This window comes from Schistocerca cancellata, chromosome 5, assembly GCF_023864275.1.
Source record: "Schistocerca cancellata isolate TAMUIC-IGC-003103 chromosome 5, iqSchCanc2.1, whole genome shotgun sequence".
In the NCBI taxonomy this organism is placed as follows: domain Eukaryota; kingdom Metazoa; phylum Arthropoda; class Insecta; order Orthoptera; family Acrididae; genus Schistocerca; species Schistocerca cancellata.
The window spans coordinates 392,599,237-392,622,952 of NC_064630.1; the positions used below are offsets into that span (position 1 = coordinate 392,599,237).

The 23,716-nt window shown below is 37.7% G+C and overlaps 1 protein-coding gene across 1 annotated transcript in view; it reads right to left on the minus strand.

Annotated features, from left to right (window-relative positions):
* Window positions 1-5,320: 5,320 nt before the first annotated feature.
* Window positions 5,321-23,716, minus strand: part of LOC126187815 (inositol monophosphatase 2-like) — a 42,256-nt gene continuing 23,860 nt past the window's right edge. Inside the window, exons 5-6 of the mRNA XM_049929102.1 lie at window positions 21,379-21,530; window positions 5,321-8,029 (exon numbers count right to left, since the gene is read on the minus strand). Of these exons, the coding sequence (XP_049785059.1) occupies window positions 7,923-8,029; window positions 21,379-21,530 (259 nt within the window). The 3' untranslated portion in view covers window positions 5,321-7,922. The remainder of the gene's footprint in view (window positions 8,030-21,378; window positions 21,531-23,716) is intronic.

The following is a 23,716-nucleotide window of genomic DNA, read 5'->3' on the forward strand; positions in this document are numbered from 1 at the left end:
TCATCCAAAAGACCTAAATCAGGCAAGGTAGAAGAATCTTTTTACCCATTCGCCAAGTGTACAAGTTAGGTGGGTTGACAACATATTCCTGTCATGTAATGCACATGCCGTCACCAGTGTTGTATAGAATATATCAGACGCGTTTTCCTGTGGAGGAATCGGTTGACCTATGACCTTGCGATCAAATGTTTTCGGTTCATATAGGAGAGGCACGTCCTTTCGTCTACTAATTGCACGGTTTTGCTGTGCGGCCACAAAACACAGACACTAAACTTATTACAGTGAACAGAGACGTCAATGAACGAACGGACAGATCATAACTTTGCGAAAATAAAATTTTCATTCCATGGAAGACTTGAACCCAAGACCTCTTATGATGCAGCTGCTCACGCTAACCACGGGACCACGACGCTACTGAGCTCATACTATCCTAGATGTTACCTATCTTGCGCATGGACTACTCAGTTTGTATATTTTGCTTATTTTTTCATAGTTCCATACAACTACTTCCTGTTTTCTCGATTGATCTGTGTTCAGTTTTTCAAGGCCTATCCACTGTGCCAACATATAACTAATTCTGAGGGGGGTGTGATGGGGAAGTTCCCTTGTCAGTAACTTATAGTTCTGTCATAGTTACTCTTCCATAAACCTGCTGTCCTACATATAGTCGTATATGTGACCACTCCGTGAAAGTATTAATCTATCACTGATATCACTCTAATACATCAGCAGTCATTGGAACTACAGTAATAATGTTTTCACTCCATGTCTGTTGATTCTGTTCATGAATTGTTAGTGACATGGTAGAGCAGACATGCGGCCCACAAAAGAAGTACTTATCATCTGATTTTAAGAACACTGTCATGTTGATTAATTGGGTTTCTGCTGGTTATTCGCGTCTTTCCTGCACGATATTTCAACTGCATGACTCACAGTCTTCTTCAGGTGCTGTCCGATACTGCTTCCAGTGTGGAATGAGTCCAGTATTTGTGGCTACGTTGTGCCAGGCACCGCGTCTGGCACTTTGTCCATGGTGTGCGCTGACCAGTAGCAACGGCTGTAGCATTTTCTTCCAGCCCCGACTGTTCTGAACGCTGTGTACGTACTTTGTGTATATTATCAGTTGTCAATCTAGGTGAATTAGGTTCTGAATGAGGTCCAAGCTATGCTAGACGTTTTATCTTCTGATTGTCATCATTTGAGCCCTTCTGTGAATTCGGACATTCTGTTCCCATGGTGTGCTGTGTTAGGCATTCCATCCAAAATTCCTGCCCCCCAGGAGTGGCTGCAGTGTTATTTTCAGGCTGATCGTGTTCAAATTGCTGCTGGAGACTCAGAAGAATGTCCTCAGATATTGTGTCTGTTGTCTGAGGTACCATTTCACGTACGTCCTTTCTTTCATGTACTGGGCTGTTATCTCTAATTCTGTCTTTTATACTTGTGTCCCTTGGGGTCTGAACATTGCCTCTGTTGCATCTTCAGAAGATTGAGTGTTGGGTTCCAAGCCGAGCTCAGCTAGAAACCGGTGTCCTTGTTAATGAGATTCTCCGCGACCTTGATCTCAATAGATTCTTTGATGACACTGTCCCAGTATCTCAATATTTGTGTTAAAACCTTGGCATCATTATACTTCATAGTTCTAAACAATGCTCGGCAATCGCTGACCTGGTTGCCTGTCTCAGTCTGATGTGCCTTTGCACCTGTGTCAACAGTCCTGGTCATCTGGCTGATGTACGACATACCAATGACAAAGGGCAGCATGGGGTGGCAATGGGCAGCCCTCTCTCACCGGTGGTAGCCACTCTCTTTATGGAAAGATTTCAAGAGAATGCACTTACATCAGCCCCAGATCAGCCGAAATGCTTTTTTAGATATGTGATGACACCTTTGCCATATGGACCCACAGGAGGGAAAAAGCTCGATGTTTTTTTGGACCACCTTAACTCACGCCACCCAAACATTAAATTCACCATGGAACTGGAGAAGAATGGACTACTCCGTTTCCTAGATGTACTAGTTAAGAGTAAGGCAGATGGTACCTTCAGTCACAGTGTGTACCACAAACCCACTGACACTGACTGGTACCTGCAAGCCAGCAGTTGACACCACCCGGCACAGAAAAATGGTGTACTCAGAACTCTGGTTCACTAGGCACGAACTGTGTCAGATCCGGATAATTTGGCAATGGAGATAAAACATCTATCTGTGTTCTACAAAAGTTGATACTCTTCGAAATCTTCAAAAGGCTCTGTGCCCTGTTTCCCCACGAGAGGTTCCTGAAGAGATACAAGAAGAAACGTGGAAGGTGGCATATTTGCCATATGTTGGGCCGATATCTCCCAAAATCAGCAGAATTCTCCTCAAACATAACATTAAAAGAGTATTCCATCCACCCATCAAGATTAAGGCTCTGCTAGGGAGGGTGAAGGATGACCTGCGTCTACAGAAACCATGTGTTTACCAAGTACCATGTAAATGTGGTATGGCATACATTGGCCAGATGACGATGACAACTGTTGACATCAGGTGCAAAGAGCAACAAAGGCACACCAGACAGACAGGCATTCAAGTCAGCGATTGCCAAGCATTGTTTGGAACTCAATCATTCTACAAAGTATAATGATGCCAAAATTTTAACAGAAACATCAAGATACTGGGACAGCATAATCAAATAATCTATTGAGATTAAGGTCGCGGAGAATCTCATTAACTGGGACAGTGGTTCCCAGCTGAGCTCCACTTGGAACCCAACACTCAACTTTCTGAAGACGCAATGGAGGTAACATCCAGACCCCAAGCGACACAAGTATAAAGACAGAATTAGAGATAACAGTCCAGTACATGCAACAAAGGATGTACCTCAGACAACAGACACAAGATCTAAGTACATTCTTCCAAGTCTCGAGTGTCAATTTGAACACAATCAGCCTGAAAATAACACTGCAGCCCTCCTGGGGGTGGGGCAGGAATTTTGGATGGAATGCCTAATACAGCACACCATGGGAACAGAACGTCCAAATTCATAGAATGACTCAAATGGCGGCAATCAGAAGATAAAACGTCTAGCACAGCTTGGACATCATTCACAACCTAATTCAGCTATATTGACAAGGGATAACAACAACAAAGTATGCACACAGCTTTCGGAACAGTCGCAGCTAGAAGAAAATGCTACAACCATTGCTATTGTTCGGCACACACCACAGACAAAGTGCCAGACGTGGCGCAGACTGCAGAGGGAATGCCTAGCACAACATAGCCATAAATACCGGACTTGTTCCACACTGGAATCAGTATCAGACAGCACCTGAAGAAGATTGCGAGTCACACAGTTGAAATATTGTGCAGGAAAGACGTGACTAACTGGCAGAAACCCGATTAATCAACATGACAACATCTCGCCAGGAAAGCTTGAAGAATTACATTTAAGAACACTATTTGGCAAAATTTTAATTCTTTCACTTCTTTGCCTGATGAACTGAATTTCTTTTTGTTATTTGTTTGTGCTGCATCCAGTTAAATAAAACACTGAATGAAATTTTAAGATTTTTGCAGAAGTAAAAACACATTGTGTAGACTTTGCATATGGTTCATTTTAAAACATTGATTGCAGTGTATTAAATGTAGCTAACATATCAGAATCCTACGTAAAAATGACACCAGAGTGATATATATCACTGTTCTCAAGATACTGGCTTTCATACCCATGAGAGAGTTTCACATATTGTGTCTGGTGTTCTGGCCATGCACAACATAAATCATATGGTCATAACAGCTGTTCTATTTCATAAACAGTTCAATTTATTGAAATGAGGTTTTATTTGTAAATGACAGATTGCAGAGAGCTGCATATATTGGTGTATGATTATTGCTCTAAACTTTTCTAGCTACCAAGATATAGACATAACTATAATTTTTTCAATGGAGAGATGTAGGCTACTTCTTTTAACGGCATTTAATATCTAATCAAAAAAGAATATTGTGGCATTAGACACATTAACATTTACAGTATTCTTCGTGGGATACGAAACCTATTTGTTGTTACATCACACGATGTACACGCCACTGGAACGGTCTTTATACTAAGGCATCTGATATTCTACTTCTGTTTCTTTTTTTCTGTGATGCCAAGTACCAAGTGTAACTGCCTGTCACCATCCTCATGGTTTCTTCCTCTACACGACCACAGCGACATGCTATTTTCTCAGTCAGAAAAGATGATGGAAACAGCAACACAAATAAGGTCACCACAGCAAACACACACAAACCGAACGATGGAAAGCCGCTTAGTACTGTGGGTGGAAATGCAGCTACTTGGCCGCTCTAACTGGGAACTTGGCCGCTAGGTAACTCGTGCGTTAATGTGTCCCGAGCATACAGAGATCCCAACTGGCCAGCCATGTTAATACATAGGGAGCACAAAGGCAGCAGTAAGGGGGTGCATATATATGGTTTAGAGCACTTGACAGAAAGATCAAAGGTGCACATAAAAGTGTCCAGAGCAGTCAAAGGCTTAAAAAAAAAAGGGGCATTCTAAAGGGTTTTACTGCAGAACCCTTGTCTTCTGCTTTGAACTGAGCCACTAGGTTTTTTGCTGGAGATAATTATGACAAGAATGTGAGTGATACCAATGAAGTTATCTCAAAAGAAGATGGGTCAATTAATTACTCTACAAGTAATCAATCCAGAGAAATTATTAAAAAAATTTGGAAATATGATGAAAGTTATGTATCTTTACAATTCAGAGGCAATAATGAAAATCCTCAGGATATTTTCTCCAGCAAGTCTCCCAAACAGCTCTATGGCTCATTTAGTTTCTATTCATGATGACCTTAAAGAGAAGAAGTCTTCATTCTAAGGCACAATGAACTCTTAAAATTACAATACTTATGGTTCAAGGCACAAAAATGAGGATACTTAGTCAGCTATCAGATAGCTGGAACCATGATGAAGCCTACTCAGTAGTTTTATTCAAACATTCCACTATGAGACTGGTAAAATGTATGTTAAGTGAAAAATCAGCAAAAGAAACGTCTAAGATCACACTTTCAGTTCTTTATTATATCCTGAGTCTCCTAATGTTGGTAAGCTATCAGTTTATGTGTAGTTAAAATTTCACATTGTCCTTGATTCACTGGTATTGTTTTAGATGCAATCACCTAAATGCATTTCACAACATTAAAGAAAAGTTATATCAAAAACTCCAAAGTAAAATAAGAATGTTTTAAGCACTATGTAACTGATCAATTACGTTCTCCACAATTCGGTACTTTCCTGTGATTACAATGCAAAGCAAAATTAATGAAGCAAACAAAAAAAGTCAACACAAAATAAATATATTTATTTTACAAACACCAGAGGACATCACAACAAAATCAGGTACTGCAGGATATCAGTAGGAAATAGTAACTAGCATCATATTGTCTTTACATAACGTTTTGCACTGGCGTTTTACAGTTTCAAGCAGAACACTAATCGAAAAGCAAAGGAAATGCATCTGCATCTCAGGTATACATAACAAATAGGAACTAACTGTTAGTGTTAACAGCAACAAAATACAGGAAATTGAATATTTAAGAGTGTGTCCACTTGAGTTTTTGAAAACAGTTTGCTCAGATTAAGAAGAAATGGCATTAACTGATAGTAGAAAAAATTTTCACATCAACTACAAATATGAATACATTTATCTAATGAAGTTAAGCATATCATTTATATCAATTTGTTGAACTAGTCACAATAACACCACTGTTAAATGAAAAACTGAAGCTTTGGTCATCAAAAACAAAAATGTGCTTTCTGTAGTCTTAATTTTCTTTCCTAAAAAAGCAACAGAACAGTGATGTAGATACGTAGATAATACCAGGTGGGGGTTGGGATTTTTAGTAATAATAGGAATATATGAATGTCTCATCTTGTATGTGCAACTGGCAGTTCAAAATGTTAAATGAGTATGTGATATGCAAGACATATCAAAATACAATGACAGATGGCACCTTACAAGTTACAGAATATTTCACCAATTTAAATATTTTTGTTAACTGAAAGTTTCCAGATACTTTATCAAGTTTTATTGGTTGTTATCCATAAAATATTGTAAACATACAAAGCACATGTATCTCATCCAACATCACTGCAAACATTTAACAATGCATTATGAGTGGCAGGATAAATGTACATGAAATGAAATAATGCAAGTGTATGAAATCAAGCGACATTCCCCTGTGATACCACAATTAGATTACATTTACAAACGATAATAGCTTGTACATTTAATACTGTGAAAATCCAATGCAAGAGAATTAAAGTTTGTCACATGAAGTGAACATCACATGAAAAAAATGCATTTATGAAAGTGTGTTGTTTCTGATCAACTAAGAATGTAGAAATGAGAGAGAAAAGTCTTAAATGAACCTATCTATTCTACTGACGATATATTTCACTGAATACAATTAAGTACAGAAACTGATTAACAACCATTAAAATCTGTAACTCAAATTGTTTACATGTTGTTCCACTTATTAAATACTCATACATCCATATGTAAATTCACAATCATTTGTACTCTCAAATAAAATGCAGCAGACCTCACTATTTTCTGTATGTACAACATTTATTATGTCACAAATTTCCTGAGTTTCAATGTTTTCTTCTCAACACAAAAGTTCTAACTCGCTCACTGTATGCAACCAAACTTATCTGAAAATGTCGTACTAATTGTATCTGGTCAAATATTAAAATTCACTAGTTTATTTACAGCAAGGGGAAATCATGTATCTCTTATATGGGCCCTTTGTTATCACAGAAAAATAAATGCTATCACTGTTATAAAGTTCACATAACATAAAGTAATTTTACTAGACATCCACCCATTTCTAAACCATTTATAAACCCATATACTATGAGTAATCAACCATCTTCTACAAAATAGTTCACTGAAAAGTTTTCCAATTATATGGTAACATGAGACTAGATAATATTTACGATACCACCACAACTGAGATTCACAACAAATGATTCAATACTTGTTCCTTGCTTTGTCAACATATTGAAGTAGGAAAGTGTTGACAAATTTACTGAGCATCCACAAGGCCAAATATTGCTGTTTTACTAGGTGACTAATGATGGCTTTTAAAATATTTATCACTTAATAGAATTGCACATGTAACTTAGTTCACAAAATTCTCAAATTTGAATCATATATATAACACTACTTATCTGATGACATCCTTTAACTTACATTTTGAACACAGAATTTAATGAGTAAATGATTTAAGTATTTTAATATCTTTCTACAGAAAATTGATAAAAATATTCAGTAATTCAAAAAGCTGAAATACAACTAATGGCAGCAAAGAAATTGCACTGATGTAATGAATTTTTACATGATAACAAACTGTATTCCATGTTAAGGAACAGCACAAATTAATGGCTCTGACATTAGTGCATCTGAATCTGCAGTGCAGTATTTAGACCTCTGTTTAGCATATAATATGGCTACTTAAAAACTGTAATACATGATCATAAAATTGAAAGCTGTTTTTTTATAAATTTGGTCACCTAAGCAACTGATGGATAATAATCAGGAGGCAAAATGTGGACAAATGTTAATTTAACTAATAATGCATAGCACAGCAGATATATAATATAATACAATACATCGACTGTTAGCTTGCCACAGATATGGAAATAAGCAAAGTAAAAAAATATTCATGATTTACTGTGCTTCATATTTAATCATGGGTCCAGCAACAAAACTATCAATTGTTAATTGTTTATCCTTCTGAGCTTCTGATTTGTAACATCAAGTATCCCCCTCCACTCCCCAATTTAAAAGAAAAATTATGTAGTTGTGAAAAGAACAATCTTATGAAATCACTGGAATCCAAATCCTCTGATAAAATTTTCTGCATGCATACATTCAGTTAATCACGTTCAGGATAATACTGCTTCAATTTGGGTATAAGCTCATTAGCTAATGACTGAGTTCCAGCACACAACATTCGTCGACTCAAGACATCAAGCGGACCTCCTGTAAAAGAATAAATTATTTTCTTCAACAAATAGGAGTGTAACATTTTACACAAAGTCAGAGTTGCCAAAAACTGAATCTTGAATTCTATATGATGTCGTTTTGTTTTTGTATTGTCAAAAATTCAATTTATTTGCCAGTAAATGGTGCAACAATTTGGTGGTTTGCCAACATTTCTTCTGAGGTGTGGAGTGAGTCAGTCTATGATACATTGACACTTTGGAAATACACTCTGGAGGGTACAGCTAACACATCATATATAAATGACACAGAACACACACTGAGAAAGTGTAGAAAAGTTTTGCCTCAATTAACATTTGTTCACTGTAAGAAATGTAATGTGACATGTTCATTAATGAAATGAATTATTAAAGAATACTCGATCAAAATCTGGTACACTTGTATTACTTATGGGCTCCAGGGCAAATAAGCAAGACATATATTTTTAAAAAAGACATACACTTATCATGAAATTTTTTTGTTCTTATGTATTATGAGAAATGGTGGACAGAGATTTTATTAAGACAGAAAAAAAACTGGCACTCATGTTGTGTACATTATCACAAGTTAACACTTCAACATCACGAGGACACAACTATAAATGAACGTAATTTCTCACATTCTTTCCACACTGTTCTTCCATTTATTTCTGTATTCATCTATTACACTGTTCACTGTTCAATTTTTAAATCTTTTTTTTAATACCTACATTTTTGATTTCATCTCAATTTGTACATCCTTCCACATCCCTTAGAAATATCATATTTCAGATGCTTAAAGCTTATATATCTATTCTTTGGTAGGTGTCAAAGTCTCAACACCATAAAGAAATATAGAAGCTACAATAGTTTTACATAATTTTAGTATATTTCCTCATCTTATTTTTTAAAGTTCTGTTCACAGTATCATGCACATGTACTGAATTTTACATTTTTTATCTTCATCATCATCATCATCATCATCATCTGGATAACTTATTTGATTTCCAAGATAGCTGATCTTATATGTTTGACTCCTATAAATGCCATTACTTCTTAGCAATAGATTTTCATATTGTATTCTTGATGCAGTTTCCTCGACTTGTATGCAGTGATTAAGTTGGCTGTCTATTTGTTCAAATGCCTTCAAATAATATATATAGGTATATGCTATGAGGGTTTTGTTAATGTACTCTCTTCTTTTTGCTATCAGTTATTTCATAATAGGCATGTTATCGATACAAGTTCTGCCCTTTCAAAAAAAAAAAAAAAACCTTGTGAAAGAAGTGCTTCATTCATTATTTGTACTTTTTACACATAATTCTGATGTATATCTTACATTCCATGCCTATTTGAGATACACATCAATAATTTTCACATTCATTTCAATTTTTTTAAAAGAGATAGCAATGGCATTCCTCTGTGACAAGCACATGTTATGTAAACACAGTATCCTGATGTTCAGAAACATGCCACCATAATTTATAAAATATACATTAAATCCATCTTCTCCTGTTGCTTTTTGGTTTTTTGTTTTGAAAAGTGATTCAAAGAGTTCTTTACTTGTAAGTAAATCCTATGTATAAGCAGTATAATTTTTTTAATGAAAGTTTTGGCAGAATGAAAGTACTTCAGGAGCAAAGGAGTCTACACACAAAAAGCTGAAGTCTTGAGTCACTGACATGCACACACAAAAAAGAAAGAAAACTTGCTAACATTTGGAGTACTCCTTTCTGAGCAAGAGAGAGCGCATAACCCCCGCCCCCCCACCCTGACACACCTTTTCAAGTCCTCTTCAGAATTTGTTTGGGAACTGCAGGTAACATATATGTCATAAATAGCCAAAATTTTGGTATGCGCCTCCTGCGAAGGCATGCAGCAATCCAAAGATAGGGTCCCACCAGTAATCTTGAAACATAAATATTGCAACACAAATTGCAGCTGTCATAAATACAAAGCAATGTGTATGTTGTTATGTATTTACAACTACTACAATTTGTGTTGCAATATTTATGTTTCAAGATTAGAAGTGCAGCCCTTTAGGTCAAGCCTTTGCAGAAGATGCACACCAAAGTTTTGGTTATTTATAACTCACATGTTACCTGTAGTTCCTAAACAAATTCTGAAGATGCCTCGAAAATGAAACATGTAAATAAAGTTCCTCCCATCATTTGCAGCTTAGATTGTTTTTCTTACTGAAAATATGACACTAAGGTTGATGCACTATAACCATGGAGTGGAAGGATTCATATACTTCTGCTTTTCGAGGAGTGATCTCTTTTACTCTGTGTATAAACTGCTTATGTTACCTCAGTATCTTCAGCCACATTATTTCTGTTACAGGAGAAAGAAAACTGGCGTTCTACGGATTGGATCGTGGAATGTCAGATCCCTTAATCGGGCAGGTAGGTTAGAAAATTTAAAAAGGGAAATGGATAGGTTAAAGTTGTAGACGAGTGGAAAAACTAGTAGAAGCCGACCTCGGGGAAGATCAGTTCAGATTCCGTAGAAATGTTGGGATATGTGAGGCAATACTGACCCTACAACTGATCTTAGAAGCTAGATTAAGGAAAGGCAAACCTACGTTTCTAGCATTTGTAGACTTCGAGAAAGCTTTTGACAATGTTGACTGGAATACTATCTTTCAAATTCTGAAGGTGGCAGGGGTAAAATACAGGGAGCGAAGAGCTATTTACAATTTGTACAGAAACCAGATGGCAGTTATAAGAGTGGAGGGGCATGAAAGGGAAGCAGTGGTTGGGAAGGGAGTGAGACAGGGTTGTAGTCTCTCCCCGATGTTATTCAATCTGTATATTGAGCAAGCAGTGAAGGAAACAAAAGAAAAATTCGGAGTTGGTATTAAAATCCAGGGAGAAGTAATAAAAACTTTGAGGTTCGCCAATGACATTGTAGTTCTGTCAGAGACAGCAAAGGACTTGGAAGAGCAGTTGAATGAAATGGATAGTGTCTTGAAAGGAGGGTATAAGATGAACATCAACAAAAGCAAAACAAGGATAATGAAATGTAGTCGAATTAAGGCGGGTGATGCTGAGGGAATTAGATTAGGAAATGAGACACTTAAAGTAGTAAAGGAATTTTGCTATTTGGGGAGCAAAATAACTGATGATGGTCGAAGTAGAGAGGATATAAAATGTAGACTGGCAATGGCAAGGAAAGTGTTTCTGAAGAAGAGAAATTTGTTAACATCGAGTATAGATTTAAGTGTCAGGAAGTCATTTCTGAAAGTATTTGTATGGAGTGTAACCATGTATGGAAGTGAAACATGGACGATAAATAGTTTGGACAAGAAGAGAATAGAAGCTTTTGGAATGTGGTGCTACAGAAGAATGCTGGAGATTAGATGGGTAGATCACATAACTAATGAGGAAGTATTGAATAGGATTGGGGAGAAGAGAAGTTTGTGGTACAACTTGACTAGAAGAAGGGATCGGTTGGTAGGACATGTGTTGAGGCATCAAGGGATCACCCATTTAGTATCGGAGGGCAGCGTGGAGGGTAAAAATCGTAGAGGGAGACCAAGAGATGAATACACTAAGCAGATTCAGAAGGATGTAGGTTGCAGTAGGTACTGGGAGATGAAGAAGCTTGCACAGGATAGAGGAGCATGGAGAGCTGCATCAAACCAGTCTCAGGACTGGAGACGACAACAACAACAACAACAACAACAACAACAACAACATCAACACATCATAATACCACAGATTTTCGTAATGTGTAGTATATTTCTTTACCAATGCACTGTTTATATTAGCTGTGTCCTTTTCTCCTTTGTTACAATTTTTCATTACTTCATAGATCATTGTTTGCTTTCCATGAATGTTGTCTTTGATATTGCTCACAAACTGATCCCATGATTTGTTCATAGTTTCTCGATTTATGCTTTTAATAATATTAATTTGGAATTATATATAACCTTATCTAAATCTTCACAGGTCTGCAAATAGGCTTTGTAGGTTTTTCTCTTCTCTTCTATAGTTTTACATATTTCATCATTTCACAGCTGTGGGCCTCTTTTTTTGTGTGTTTTCCTAAAGCTTTGCGTGCAGTTTTATGGATGTAGCTTTTTATGTTTTTCCACTCAGCTTCTTTATTTTTATCTGTCACTTCCAATTGTAGTAGTTATTCAGTCTCTCTGATCTAGTAAATATACTTCCATAGGCTTATTCATTAGCATCTTATTTTTGTTCATACATTGTTATTTTTCTACACTGCATATAAAGCTATTATTGCAACTTACAGAAAATAGTCAGAACATATGTCACTGCAACAGAATACCAAGTCTTGTATTTGCTTACTAATCAAACATAAGATCAACAAATCTGAAGCCAGGAAACTGACCTTCCAAAGGCCTTTAATGTTAATAAGCACATCTGAAACAGATTTCAGATTACACGACAGGTCAACATGAAATTTTATCTCCGCCACTGATATTGCTGAGCATCAATTAAAAAAGTCAAAAAGCATGATATGATATGCTTTAGATTGATATGTGCCGAACAAAGTTGTGAGGAATGGAAAAGAACCAAAATTAGCATAAGGAGGTTCATGCAAGAAGTATTCACCAAATTTGAAAGAAAAATTCTACCAACTTGACAGACAATCCTAAGAAGTTTTGGTCTCATGTTAAATCAGTAAATGGATCAAAGACATCTGTCCGTGACAATAATGGTACGAAACAAAGGACGATCGAGAAATCACCAAAATACTAGTGTCTTTTGCCAAAACTGTTTCACAGAGAAATATAGCACTGTAGTCTCTCTTTTAAATTGTTGTATGAGCCACAAAATGAAATATTGAAATTAGTAACAAAGGGATGGAAAAGCAACTGAAATCCCTCAACAGAGGAAAGTCTACTGTATCTGACAGGAAATCAATTTGATTTTGCGTACAGTATATGAAGGAACTTGCTCCTTTGCTAGCAGTAGTGTACCATAGATCCCTGGTGGAGCGAAGCATTCACAACAATGGAAAAAGCACAGGTCACTCCCATTTTCAAAATGGTCATCGAACAGACACACTAAAATATAGGGCTATATCTCTGACACTGGTCTGTTGTAAAATTTTGGAACATGTTTTATGCTCACATATAATAACATTTCTAGAGACTGAAAATCTCCTCTGTATGAATTAACATTGGATCCCATAAACAATGATTGTGTGAAGCCCAGCTTACTCCATTCATCGATGAGACCCAGAAAGCAGTAGATTTAGGAATCCTGGTAGATGCTGTGTTCCTTGACTGACATCCATTGGAAGAGTTCTCAGGAAGTGTAGTCTATTAACAACAGTAGTAACTTACAAAACACTTGTTTGATCACTACTTGAATATTACTCATCAGTCTAGGATCCATACCAGATAGGATTTATAAAGGAAATGAAAATCCATGGAAGAACAGCACATTTTGTTATAGGTTCACTCAGTGAGCTCAGTGTCATGGAGAAGCTCAGTTAATTCCAGCGGCAAACACTGCAAGAGAAGCATTCTGTACCACAGTGTGGTTTACTGTTAGTGTTCTGAGAACATATGTTCTTGGAAGAGTCAATAAATATATTGTGCTTCCTCATACACATCTCTCAGACAAAATTATTGAGATTTGAGCCCACACACAAGCTTACCAGCAATTATTTTCCCTGTGAATCATTCGTCATTGGAACAGGAAAAGGGAAGTGAAAATGGTACACAAAGTACCCTCCACCACACTCTGATTTGAGGAGTACAGCTGTAGAAAAAAACCAGAGGCAACTTCTGACTGATCATACACCTTTGTGTGAGACTGTTATCATAAAGCAACTTCATAAATGCTAGTACACTTTGAAGCTTTCTAAATAACACAAACTTTATTAACATTCTACAGCTTTATTCTTCACGTCAACATTTTAATTTCTCAACATAGTCATCTTGACGACTATCATATTTCTGCTAATGAGAGAGAAGTTTATCGATACATAGAATGTTTGACTTTGTTGACAGAACCACTACCTCACCTCTGCATGCACTACTTCATCACTATCAAATTGTAGTCACTGAAGGTGTTCTTTAAGTTTTAGAAACAGATGAAAATTGGATTGGGCAAAGTTGGAACTGTTTGGAGGATGATCGATGACAGTGAAACCAAGACTGTTGCAGATGTCGCATTGCTCATGTATGTTATGGCTTTTTTTATGCTGAAGGAGAGGGTGTTTCACGTGTAGACAAACTCTTCTCCAGTTAAAAACACTGTTTCTTGCCCATGAACATAATTACATTTACACACCGCTTTCTCACATGCTACAATTTGGCCACCCCTACCAGTAGAGGGTTGCAATGTGCATTAGCGAAGTGGGAATGTCAACACAAGCAATACCTCAACTGATATTGAAAACGGAATAAAAATTTCAGAGGTATTACTTTTCAGCACGCTCCCATATGAGCACAGAGAATCTGTCTTAAGTTCTTGCTCAGCTATTAGTTTTTAGTGTGTGAATGATTGGTGTAAGCACACCTATGAATGGAAACTGAAACATGTCTCAAGATATGTAAACAGGGGGAAAAAAATTGTTACTGGTTCCAACTCTGCATGGGGTGATGTAGGAGACTTTATTAATGCCTATCAATCCAACCACACCATTTTTAAAGGAACTGTCCCAGGAAAAATCATAAGAAACCACAGTCTGGATGGCCAGACTGTTTCGAACACTACTCCTCCTCAGTAAGACCCTAACGTCTTTCATGCTGTGCCATTTTGCTCAGTAATAGTTATCATCAGATTCAGGCTAACCGATTCTTTATAGCAACGGGAATGTCCCTGCAAAACGAGCCAGTACGTCACAAATTTTCACTGCCATCATTCCATTATACAGCTGATGGTAGTCCATATTCACAACTGTGAATACTTTTCATGATGGCTGTAGTCACCGCAGTGACTGTTCCTTTAGATATGCATGCATGTCCAAATGAACTTCACATCATATTTCGGAATAACACAGGCACTGCAACATTAGATAATTTAATGTTTGACAATAAGTGCGGAAGGGTATGAGAGGGAGGGAGAGAAAGAAACATAGAAGGGGAAAGGACTGTGTAGGCACATTGGAGGGGGGGGGGGGGGGGAGATGAAACAGAAGGCATGTCTGAGGCTCAAGAGGGAGCAGCGAAGGATGTAGAAGCAGGTGGAGGACAGGAAGTTATAGGATCATGGATGTATGGAACATGGCTTCTAGGTCTTTTACAGCAATATGGGCCATGGAGTACGATGTAGGAGCAGGAGTGAAATAAAATCAAATAAGGTTACTGCATAGGTTGGGTAGATATCAGAATACCATTGTTAGCAGTTTGCGGAGGATATTTCTCATTTAAGGACACAATAAGCGAAAGTCCTAGTCCTGGCCACCCACAAAACCTACACAATATCCTTCTCCATCACTACTCTACTCCTTGCCTTACCCCTACCCACCAAGAATACTTGTATAATCATTGCCCTTCTCTCCTTTCAATGTGCCTGTCTGCCACTCAACACTACCTCTATGTGCTGTGTAGTTATCTATCCTGTTTCATGTAATTAAATCCTGGAATTTTTTTTGACTGATGATAAAATCAAGCACAATGTGTTGTCTTGTAAGGGATCCGTGATCCCATGACCATAGATGCTAGTATCCGACACGCCCAGGTCGATAGTAGACAGGAGTCTACTGTCAAGCGCTGCAGGAGGTAGTGAGACGAGTGTCGAGTGCAGAGTAGTACTAGATAGTGTCGAGTGAGAAGTAGTGCAGGAAAGACGGGCAAGAATGGTGGTCGAGTAAAATTCACTGGAGTATGACGAGTGAGCACGTCCCCCTGATCGTCGTGGGGTTGACCCACACTAATACAGATTCGCAAGTGATGTGAAACCAAAGGTGACAAGTGCCGAATTATGTGTTTCGCGTCAACCGCGTCGGCCAGCAACAACCATGGATTGCAGTGAGGATTGCTGTGAATGTTAACCATCAGCATTCCGTGTGACGAAGTACTGGAAATCAGCAACCAATAAAAGATATAACTGTGATTAGTCATGGAAGGCGAAGGCAACAACTGCCCCAGCATTTGTGTGTTAGTAGGAAATATATATATATATATCAGTTTGTACATCACAACCTTTGTGGTCCTTAATAATAGACAAACTTTCTATCATTTCCATTATTCAATCTCAGAACAGCTGCACTCGGTTGAAATACCCCCGAAACCAGCAGGAAAAATGATAGCCTTCATCCATTAAGCACACGGTCATATAATCATAATAACGAACTGTTTGGCGGCTTTGATAAATTACACAAAACCCAATAAGAAATTAAACGGGTGTGTTTCAGTCTGTAGCATCTGAATTCTTCCCACTGACACCAGGTTTATGAACTGTGCAGGTGAGAATTGTCCACACAGAATATTCTTCATTCCCATGATCACTTAGGCCTCGGTCTTCACTAGTCCTGTCATCCAAATGGTTTTATACCCTTTCTTGCTCTCAATCTAACCTCTCACACACATATCATACCCTATCAAAGCCAGGGCCATCTGTGAAAGCTCCGTGTGGTCTACCAACTGAGCTGCAACCACATTTCATCTCCATTGTGCTATACTTCTGCTCCCTCCTTTCCTTTACCACTCCAGCACAGCCTTTCAAGTTGTCTTCTTTGTTTTATGGTGGGTCCAAGGTCATCAAGAGACTATGTTAGCAAACTGAGCCTCAGATATTTCTCTTTTCATCAACACTTCAACCTCAACACCCTTCTGATAGCAGGAAATTGCTATGTATAGCCACCAGTGCAAATGAAACTGAAAATGAAACTGCATTCTCAATGCAGTTCAGCAGAACATTTTGTATCTCCAATCATGAGTGGGACAAAGTGGTTTGTGTACACTGTTCCATCCATCCACATGCCTCAGAGGTTAATTTCAAGTTTAGAATGTGCAGGCATTAGTACTTTACAGTGGAACAGGTTGTCAGCAGAGGAAGTTGCCTACCAAATTTGCATACACCACATAATGCCATTCAAACATGCAACCGCTCTCGTGAAACTAACCTGGAAGATCTGCCTCTTAGTGGTTGCCAAAGGCCAACACAAGCCAGTGACTACTAAATACAAATTATGGCTTGTAGGTATTCCAAAGAGAAGGCAATACAGCTGTGCACTGCCTTTTCTTCTTTTAATGCAATTAGGATGGTGTCAATCCAGACAGTACACACCTGTGTCCACATGAACAATTTCGTATCTAGGCATGAATTATGAACAGCAGTACAAACCTGAAGCATAGTGCATACGAAAGATGGGCAAGGGCACACCTGCAATGAAATCTGGATCAGTGACATTGGGTTGTCTTTACCAACAAGTGTAGGATTTCTCAGCTGCAAGATGATCACTGAAAGGTACTAATGCACATTTCAGGCATGCAGTCGCATAGGCACAACGGAGAGGACCGTCAAGTCATGTTTTGGACTAGTACACATACAAATATTAGATACAAATGTTATCAAGAGTAATTTGAGAGCTGCGCAGTATGGGACAGACACCTTCACCTTATTATCTAACTCCCGAGTTAATATTTTGGTAACAGATTAATCAATTCAAGACTATAGTATATAAGCACACTGCACAATACTCACGAACACCTTCCTCCAGGACACAGCTGCATGTGGTATTTACTGGCATGAATCTGAATGAATGTGTTTGGGACCTGTTGCAACATGTAGTGCATCATTGCAACAACTCCCCCCACACAGTAGGTGACATCAGGAGGACCACTGTCAATGAGTGGTGCCTTTATTTTCATTATTATTGTGTTTTTTTTTCCATCACAATACTCATATTTTTAGTTTTCATAAAGCTTTTTTGCTATTCCCTGCTCCCCTTAGATTTAAGCCTACACACATTCACATGGGTGCAGGTGGTGGAAAACCTTTTTCAGCAGTTCATACATAAAAATACCAAGTTGAACTGCTATCCTTTGCTTTAATTTTTGACTATGTATGTAAGAAACCTTAAACTGCTGAGCTGTATCACAGAAGAGGGCATACATCTTTGCCAGAAAGGTAACAACATCTGTCTGTGTTTGTTGTAGTATTTACAAGTATATTTTGAACATCATAAAGATGTTAAGAGTTATGAACAATATGTCAAATCAAAACACCTTTCACCCGTCTAAATTTCCAAATTGTTATTTTTATTGAGCAACCAGTTTTGGCAATATATTACGTCCTCTTCAGGCTCCTGACCCACGTGTAGGAAGATTACGACCTATTGTCCAGTCAAAATAGGGGCCAGCATTCAAAAACTGATATCTGTAAATTTCTGACACAGAGATCCCTTCAATCATCATTAGCTGATAAGAGATGATTGAAGGGATCACTGTGTCAAAAATCTATGGACACCAGTAACTGAATGCTAGCCCCTGTTTTGACTGGACCACAGGTCCATTTCTACACATTAGTCAGAGAGCCTGAAGATGGCATAATACCATATTTATCCCAACTATAAGATGGCCCTGAATATAAGACAACCCCTATTTTTAAAAGGCTCCTTCAGAAAAATTTATTGTTTAACATGTTCTGACTAATCAAAATTACAACATTTTATTGACATAAGGTATCTGCTTAAAAAGGACCTAGTCTCAACTTATGCCATCTATTGCTTGTCTTCGCCATGATAATACAAGGTGAAATAAAATAAACAAAAAGTAATTGTTTACATTAATTTTTACCTTCACTGCCTTTTTTGTTTAGTTAGCCTGTCATCTGTGCTACCACTTCTTAATCATCATCATCATCATCATCATCATCATCATCATCATCATCATCATCCTAACAGGGCAGCTGTGAAACTTAAATCATCATTGTTACAAATACTTGGCTGTTTCTTTTTAACACATTGTGTTTTTTTTAACACACAGTGAGCGAATTTTGCTTCTAAATTGTTACAAAGACACATCATCTGCCCGCTGCTCTCTCACTGGTTGTGTAGAACGAGCAGCCAACACATCCCTCCAATCATTTTCATCATACCCCATGGAGAGCATATACAACATTGCAATAAGTAATGCTCCGATCTAGAGTTTTAGCATCTCCTATAGAAATGTATGCTATTTTGAATATTTATCCAATTTTAAAGTCAGTTTGATTCAGAGTACAAATGGATTCAGGCAAACTGCCGCTTAAACAAGGTAGATGTTCAGAAAAAGCCAGAGTACACAGTACAGCTTTCCAGTGTCGGAAGCAAGACAAAATTTGCTGTCAATTCAGCATTTCCATCCCTGCACATTATAGTTTTAAGCTAAGCTTCTGTGACGCTGTGCTTGAGCAACAGTGAAACACGGATGGCTATATCTTCTAGGATACCTGTTACATTTGGTGTATGTAGTATTTTTAGTAGACCTGTTGCATTTTCTAAGTGTTCTACCAAGAACTCACAGTCTTTGGTTTACTTTCCACACAGTATTATCCATGTGATCATTGCAATGTAAGTTTTTCATAATTGTAAACCCTAAGTATTTAGTTGAATATACAACCTCCAGAAATGTGTGTTTTATCCTGTAATCGGAAATTTAGTGGATTCCTTTTAATGCTCATACGGATGACTTCAGACTTTTCATTATTTAGTGTCAATTGCCACTTTTTCCACCACACATATCATTTCTAAATTGTTTTTTAATTTGCTACAATCATCTGATGACTTTATAAGATGGTAAATCACAGCATCGTCTGCAAACAGTGTAAGAGGGCTGCTCAGATTGCCTCCTATATCATTTATGAGATCAGGAATAGCAGAAAGCCTAAAACACTTCCTTGCAAATGCCACATATCACTTCCGTTTTACTCGATGATTTTCTGTCAATTACTACATACTGTGACCCTTCTAACAAGAAATCACAAATTCAGTCACACACTTAAGACAATACTCCATAGACATGCAATTTAATTAATGTTCCTTGTGAGGAACTTTAAGTTTATTGCCATCACCTAACATATTCATTTGTAAATTACACTAAATGTTTACAGATACACACTTACTGCTACACTGCTACATGAATGTAACAATGATATCTGAACGAATAATCTGGTCGCTCTGTGAATGAAACTGCACTGTCGCGAAATTCGGCAAGAGAGATTCTGGTAGTCTAGTTTGTAGCTCACAGCTAGCTGCTCGGAGAGAGAATGAATCTTATTGGCTGCTAGCAGTTCAGGGTGGGGGATGCACAGAATGGTTGAAAATAGGACTGCCTTCCTACATTATGTGAACTATAGGATTTATTTGATAACACAAAAATACATTTGCAAGATAGCTTATTCGGCCACAAAGAAGAATTGCAGGTAACTGCCCACTAGTGGGTAAATATTATCCTCAAAAAGTGATACCATGATGCAATAATGAAGTTGTCAGAAAGCTGGCAGGTATTTATTGATGTTGGTGGGCTGTACAATATACTGAGAGATCCCATGTACATTGACTCATGTTAATCACTAAATTAGGTGCAAAAAATATTGTTGCAAATCATTTTTGATTACCCACATCCAAGAGTGTTCACTTATGCACCAACTGAAGCAATAATGTTTTCTTTACTCCTCTTTGGAGGGGGGGGGGGCAATGAGGAAAAAAATGGAAGACCTTTTTGCAGATAAATAAAAAAAAACAGTAAATTATTTCCTGCACCCACAGGTGAAGAAAATGAGTGAGGAGGAACCATATCATTTATGAAGGAGGAAGACAACAGTTTAATGTCTCATCAGTGGTGAGGTCACTGAAAATGGAGCAAAAGATCAGATAGGAGGAGGATGTGGAAAATAATTGACAGTGTCCTTTTGTAAGGAATTATCTTGGCATTCACCTTCACAGATTTAGTGACACATGAGAAAATAAATCTGGATGCCCGAGTAGGAATTTGTACCACATTCCTTTGTAAAGTTATTATAGTGCTTTAACCTCGATACCATCTCACCTGGTGAAATATGTTCTGTATAGCACTATTTTACCAACTCATGCTGTATATGAATCTTGTGACTGATACTCTGTGCATGGCTGAGTGGTTTGCTTTCATCATCTTATTTGTTTCTACCAAACAAAGCTACATTATGTAAACAGAGACAGACACATCCCTTACTTTAACTGATTAAACACATCAGTTACTAGACTCCTACAATTTTTCCTGTTTACATCATTTAAAGAATTTACTTAAAAAAAGTATGAGTTATGTATGACATTTAAAGTTTTTGTGTTTTCAGTTTCTTACTCAATATGAAACACTAAAAAAAAAAAAAAAAAAAAAAAAAAAAAAAAAAAAAAAAAAAAAAAAAAAAGAAGAAGAAGAAGAAGAAGAAGAAGAAGAAGAAGAAGTTGCTGTGTACATACCTGCAGGATCCAAACACACACCACCTGCCTCTCTTACAATAAGATCTCCAGCTGCAATGTCCCAAGCATGGATTCCAAACTCATAATAAGCATCAGCAGCACCCAGGGCTACCATGGCCATATTCATTGCTGCAGACCCTAGTGATCGAGTGCTAAATAAAATGTGATGAAAATAATGAGGTTATTAATTCTCAATATAGAAGTAGGAAATGCAATTTTTAAAATCGAACTTACAAGTACAAGAAACTAGTGATTTTATTTGTACCCACACCACAAGTGGAAAGAATGAAAAATTATCTTATCCCATAATGAAGTCATATATACTGGCAATGTGATCACAATAAACAAGGCAATTTTATAATTATTTTTGTATATACTTCTCACTCTAGCAATTAAATGAGAATTTTTTTTAATGTACCGAGTGATCAAAAAGTCAGTATAAATTTGAAAACTTAATAAACCATGGAATCATGTAGATAGAGGGGTAAACATTGACACACATGCTTGGAATGACATGGAGTTTTATTAGAGAGAGGGAAAAAACACACAAAGTATTGCTAGATGCATGAAAGATCTCTTGCGCGCGTCATTTGGTGATGATCATGTGCTGAGCCGCCACTTTTGTCATGCTTGGCCTCCCAGGTCCCCAGACCTTAGTCTGTGAGATTATTGGCTTTGGGGTTACCTGAAGTCGCAAGTGTATCGCTGAAAGACAATATCCGACGCCAATGCCTCACCATAACTCCGGACATGCTTTACAGTGCTGTTCACATTATTCCTCGACTACAGCTATTGTTGAGGAATGATGGTGGACATATTGAGCATTTCCTGTAAAGAACATCATCTTTGCTTTGTCTTACTTTGTTATGCTAATTATTGCTATTCTGATCAGATGAAGCGCCATCTGTCGGACATTTTTTGAACGTTTGTATGTTTTTGGTTCTAATAAAACCCCATGTCGTTCCAAGCTTGTGTGTCCATTTGTACCTCTCTATCTACATTATTCTATGATTTATTCAGTTTTCAAATTTATACTGACTTTTTGATCACCTGGTACAATTATGACTAACACAGTATGTTTTTGTAACAGTTTGTTTTAGTAACATCAATAACAATCACCATACTTCAATTTTTCCATAAGTGTATGTACACTATCTGTCTCTGCTCAACTGTTGGTGGACATTAATACGGTGTGTGCCCACCCTTCACATATATGATGGCATGATCTCTGCTGATGACACTTTCAATGAGGTACCTGAATGTCTGGAGGAATTGCAGCCAATTCTTCCTCAAGAGCCAAAACCAGAGAATGTAGTCATGTCAGATGCTGGGCTCTGGAGTGAAGTCGACATTTTAACTCATGCCACAGATGACCCATTACGTAAAGGTGAGACTTTGGGCAGGTCAGGCTATTGCAGGAATGCTATTGTCCACAAAACATTGCCTCAAAGGTGCTCCTTTATGACAGGGTGCACTGTTACGTCAATACAAAAATGCTCGACTCCGAACCATTCCTTTACTAATGCAGTACACAGTGCGATAAAATATGTTCATATCCTTCTGGATTTCATGTTTTCTTTAAGCATAATAAGGGGCCACACACTAACCACCAAAAGTACCCCCATAATTTAACACCTCCTCCTCCATACTTCACTGCTGACACTACATAAAATGGTACGTAATGTTCTCCAGGTTTCCACGAGATCAAAACACTTCCACTGGACTGCTACTGTGTATAGTATGATTCATCACTCTAAATCTCTCATTACCAGCCATCCAGTGTCCAGATGCGGCACCCTCTACACCATCTCTAGTACTTCCTAGCAATGACTAATAAAATGTGTGGCTTATGAGGAACTGCTCTATCTTTGTACTTCATCCATTTTAATTTCTGACACACAGTCAGTGTGCTAGTTGGTCTAGTGGTAGCACTCTGGGAATCATAAGTGATTATTTCTTCTGATTTTATGTGAATTTTTATGACTACCCTCTGAAATGTTGGATAGTCCCTAGTCCCTGTCTGTCAGTACATGAGGTCCACCTTCCCTTCTTATAAGCTGTGGTTGTTCCTTCGTATTTCCACTTCACAATCATGTCACCAATAGTCGACGTGGGCAGCTTCAGAAGGGTTGAAATGTCCCTGATGGGTCTGTTACTCACATGACATCCAATGACTAGTTCACTTTTGAAGTCACTGAGCTCTCCTGACCTGACCATTCCACTGTTACTGCTCCTCTACTGACAACACAATACTTCCTGCCTCCTTTTATACTAGCAGGTCCATCTCTTGTAATATCTAGTGGTTAATTCCACATTACATAGGGGTGCCTGGATACTT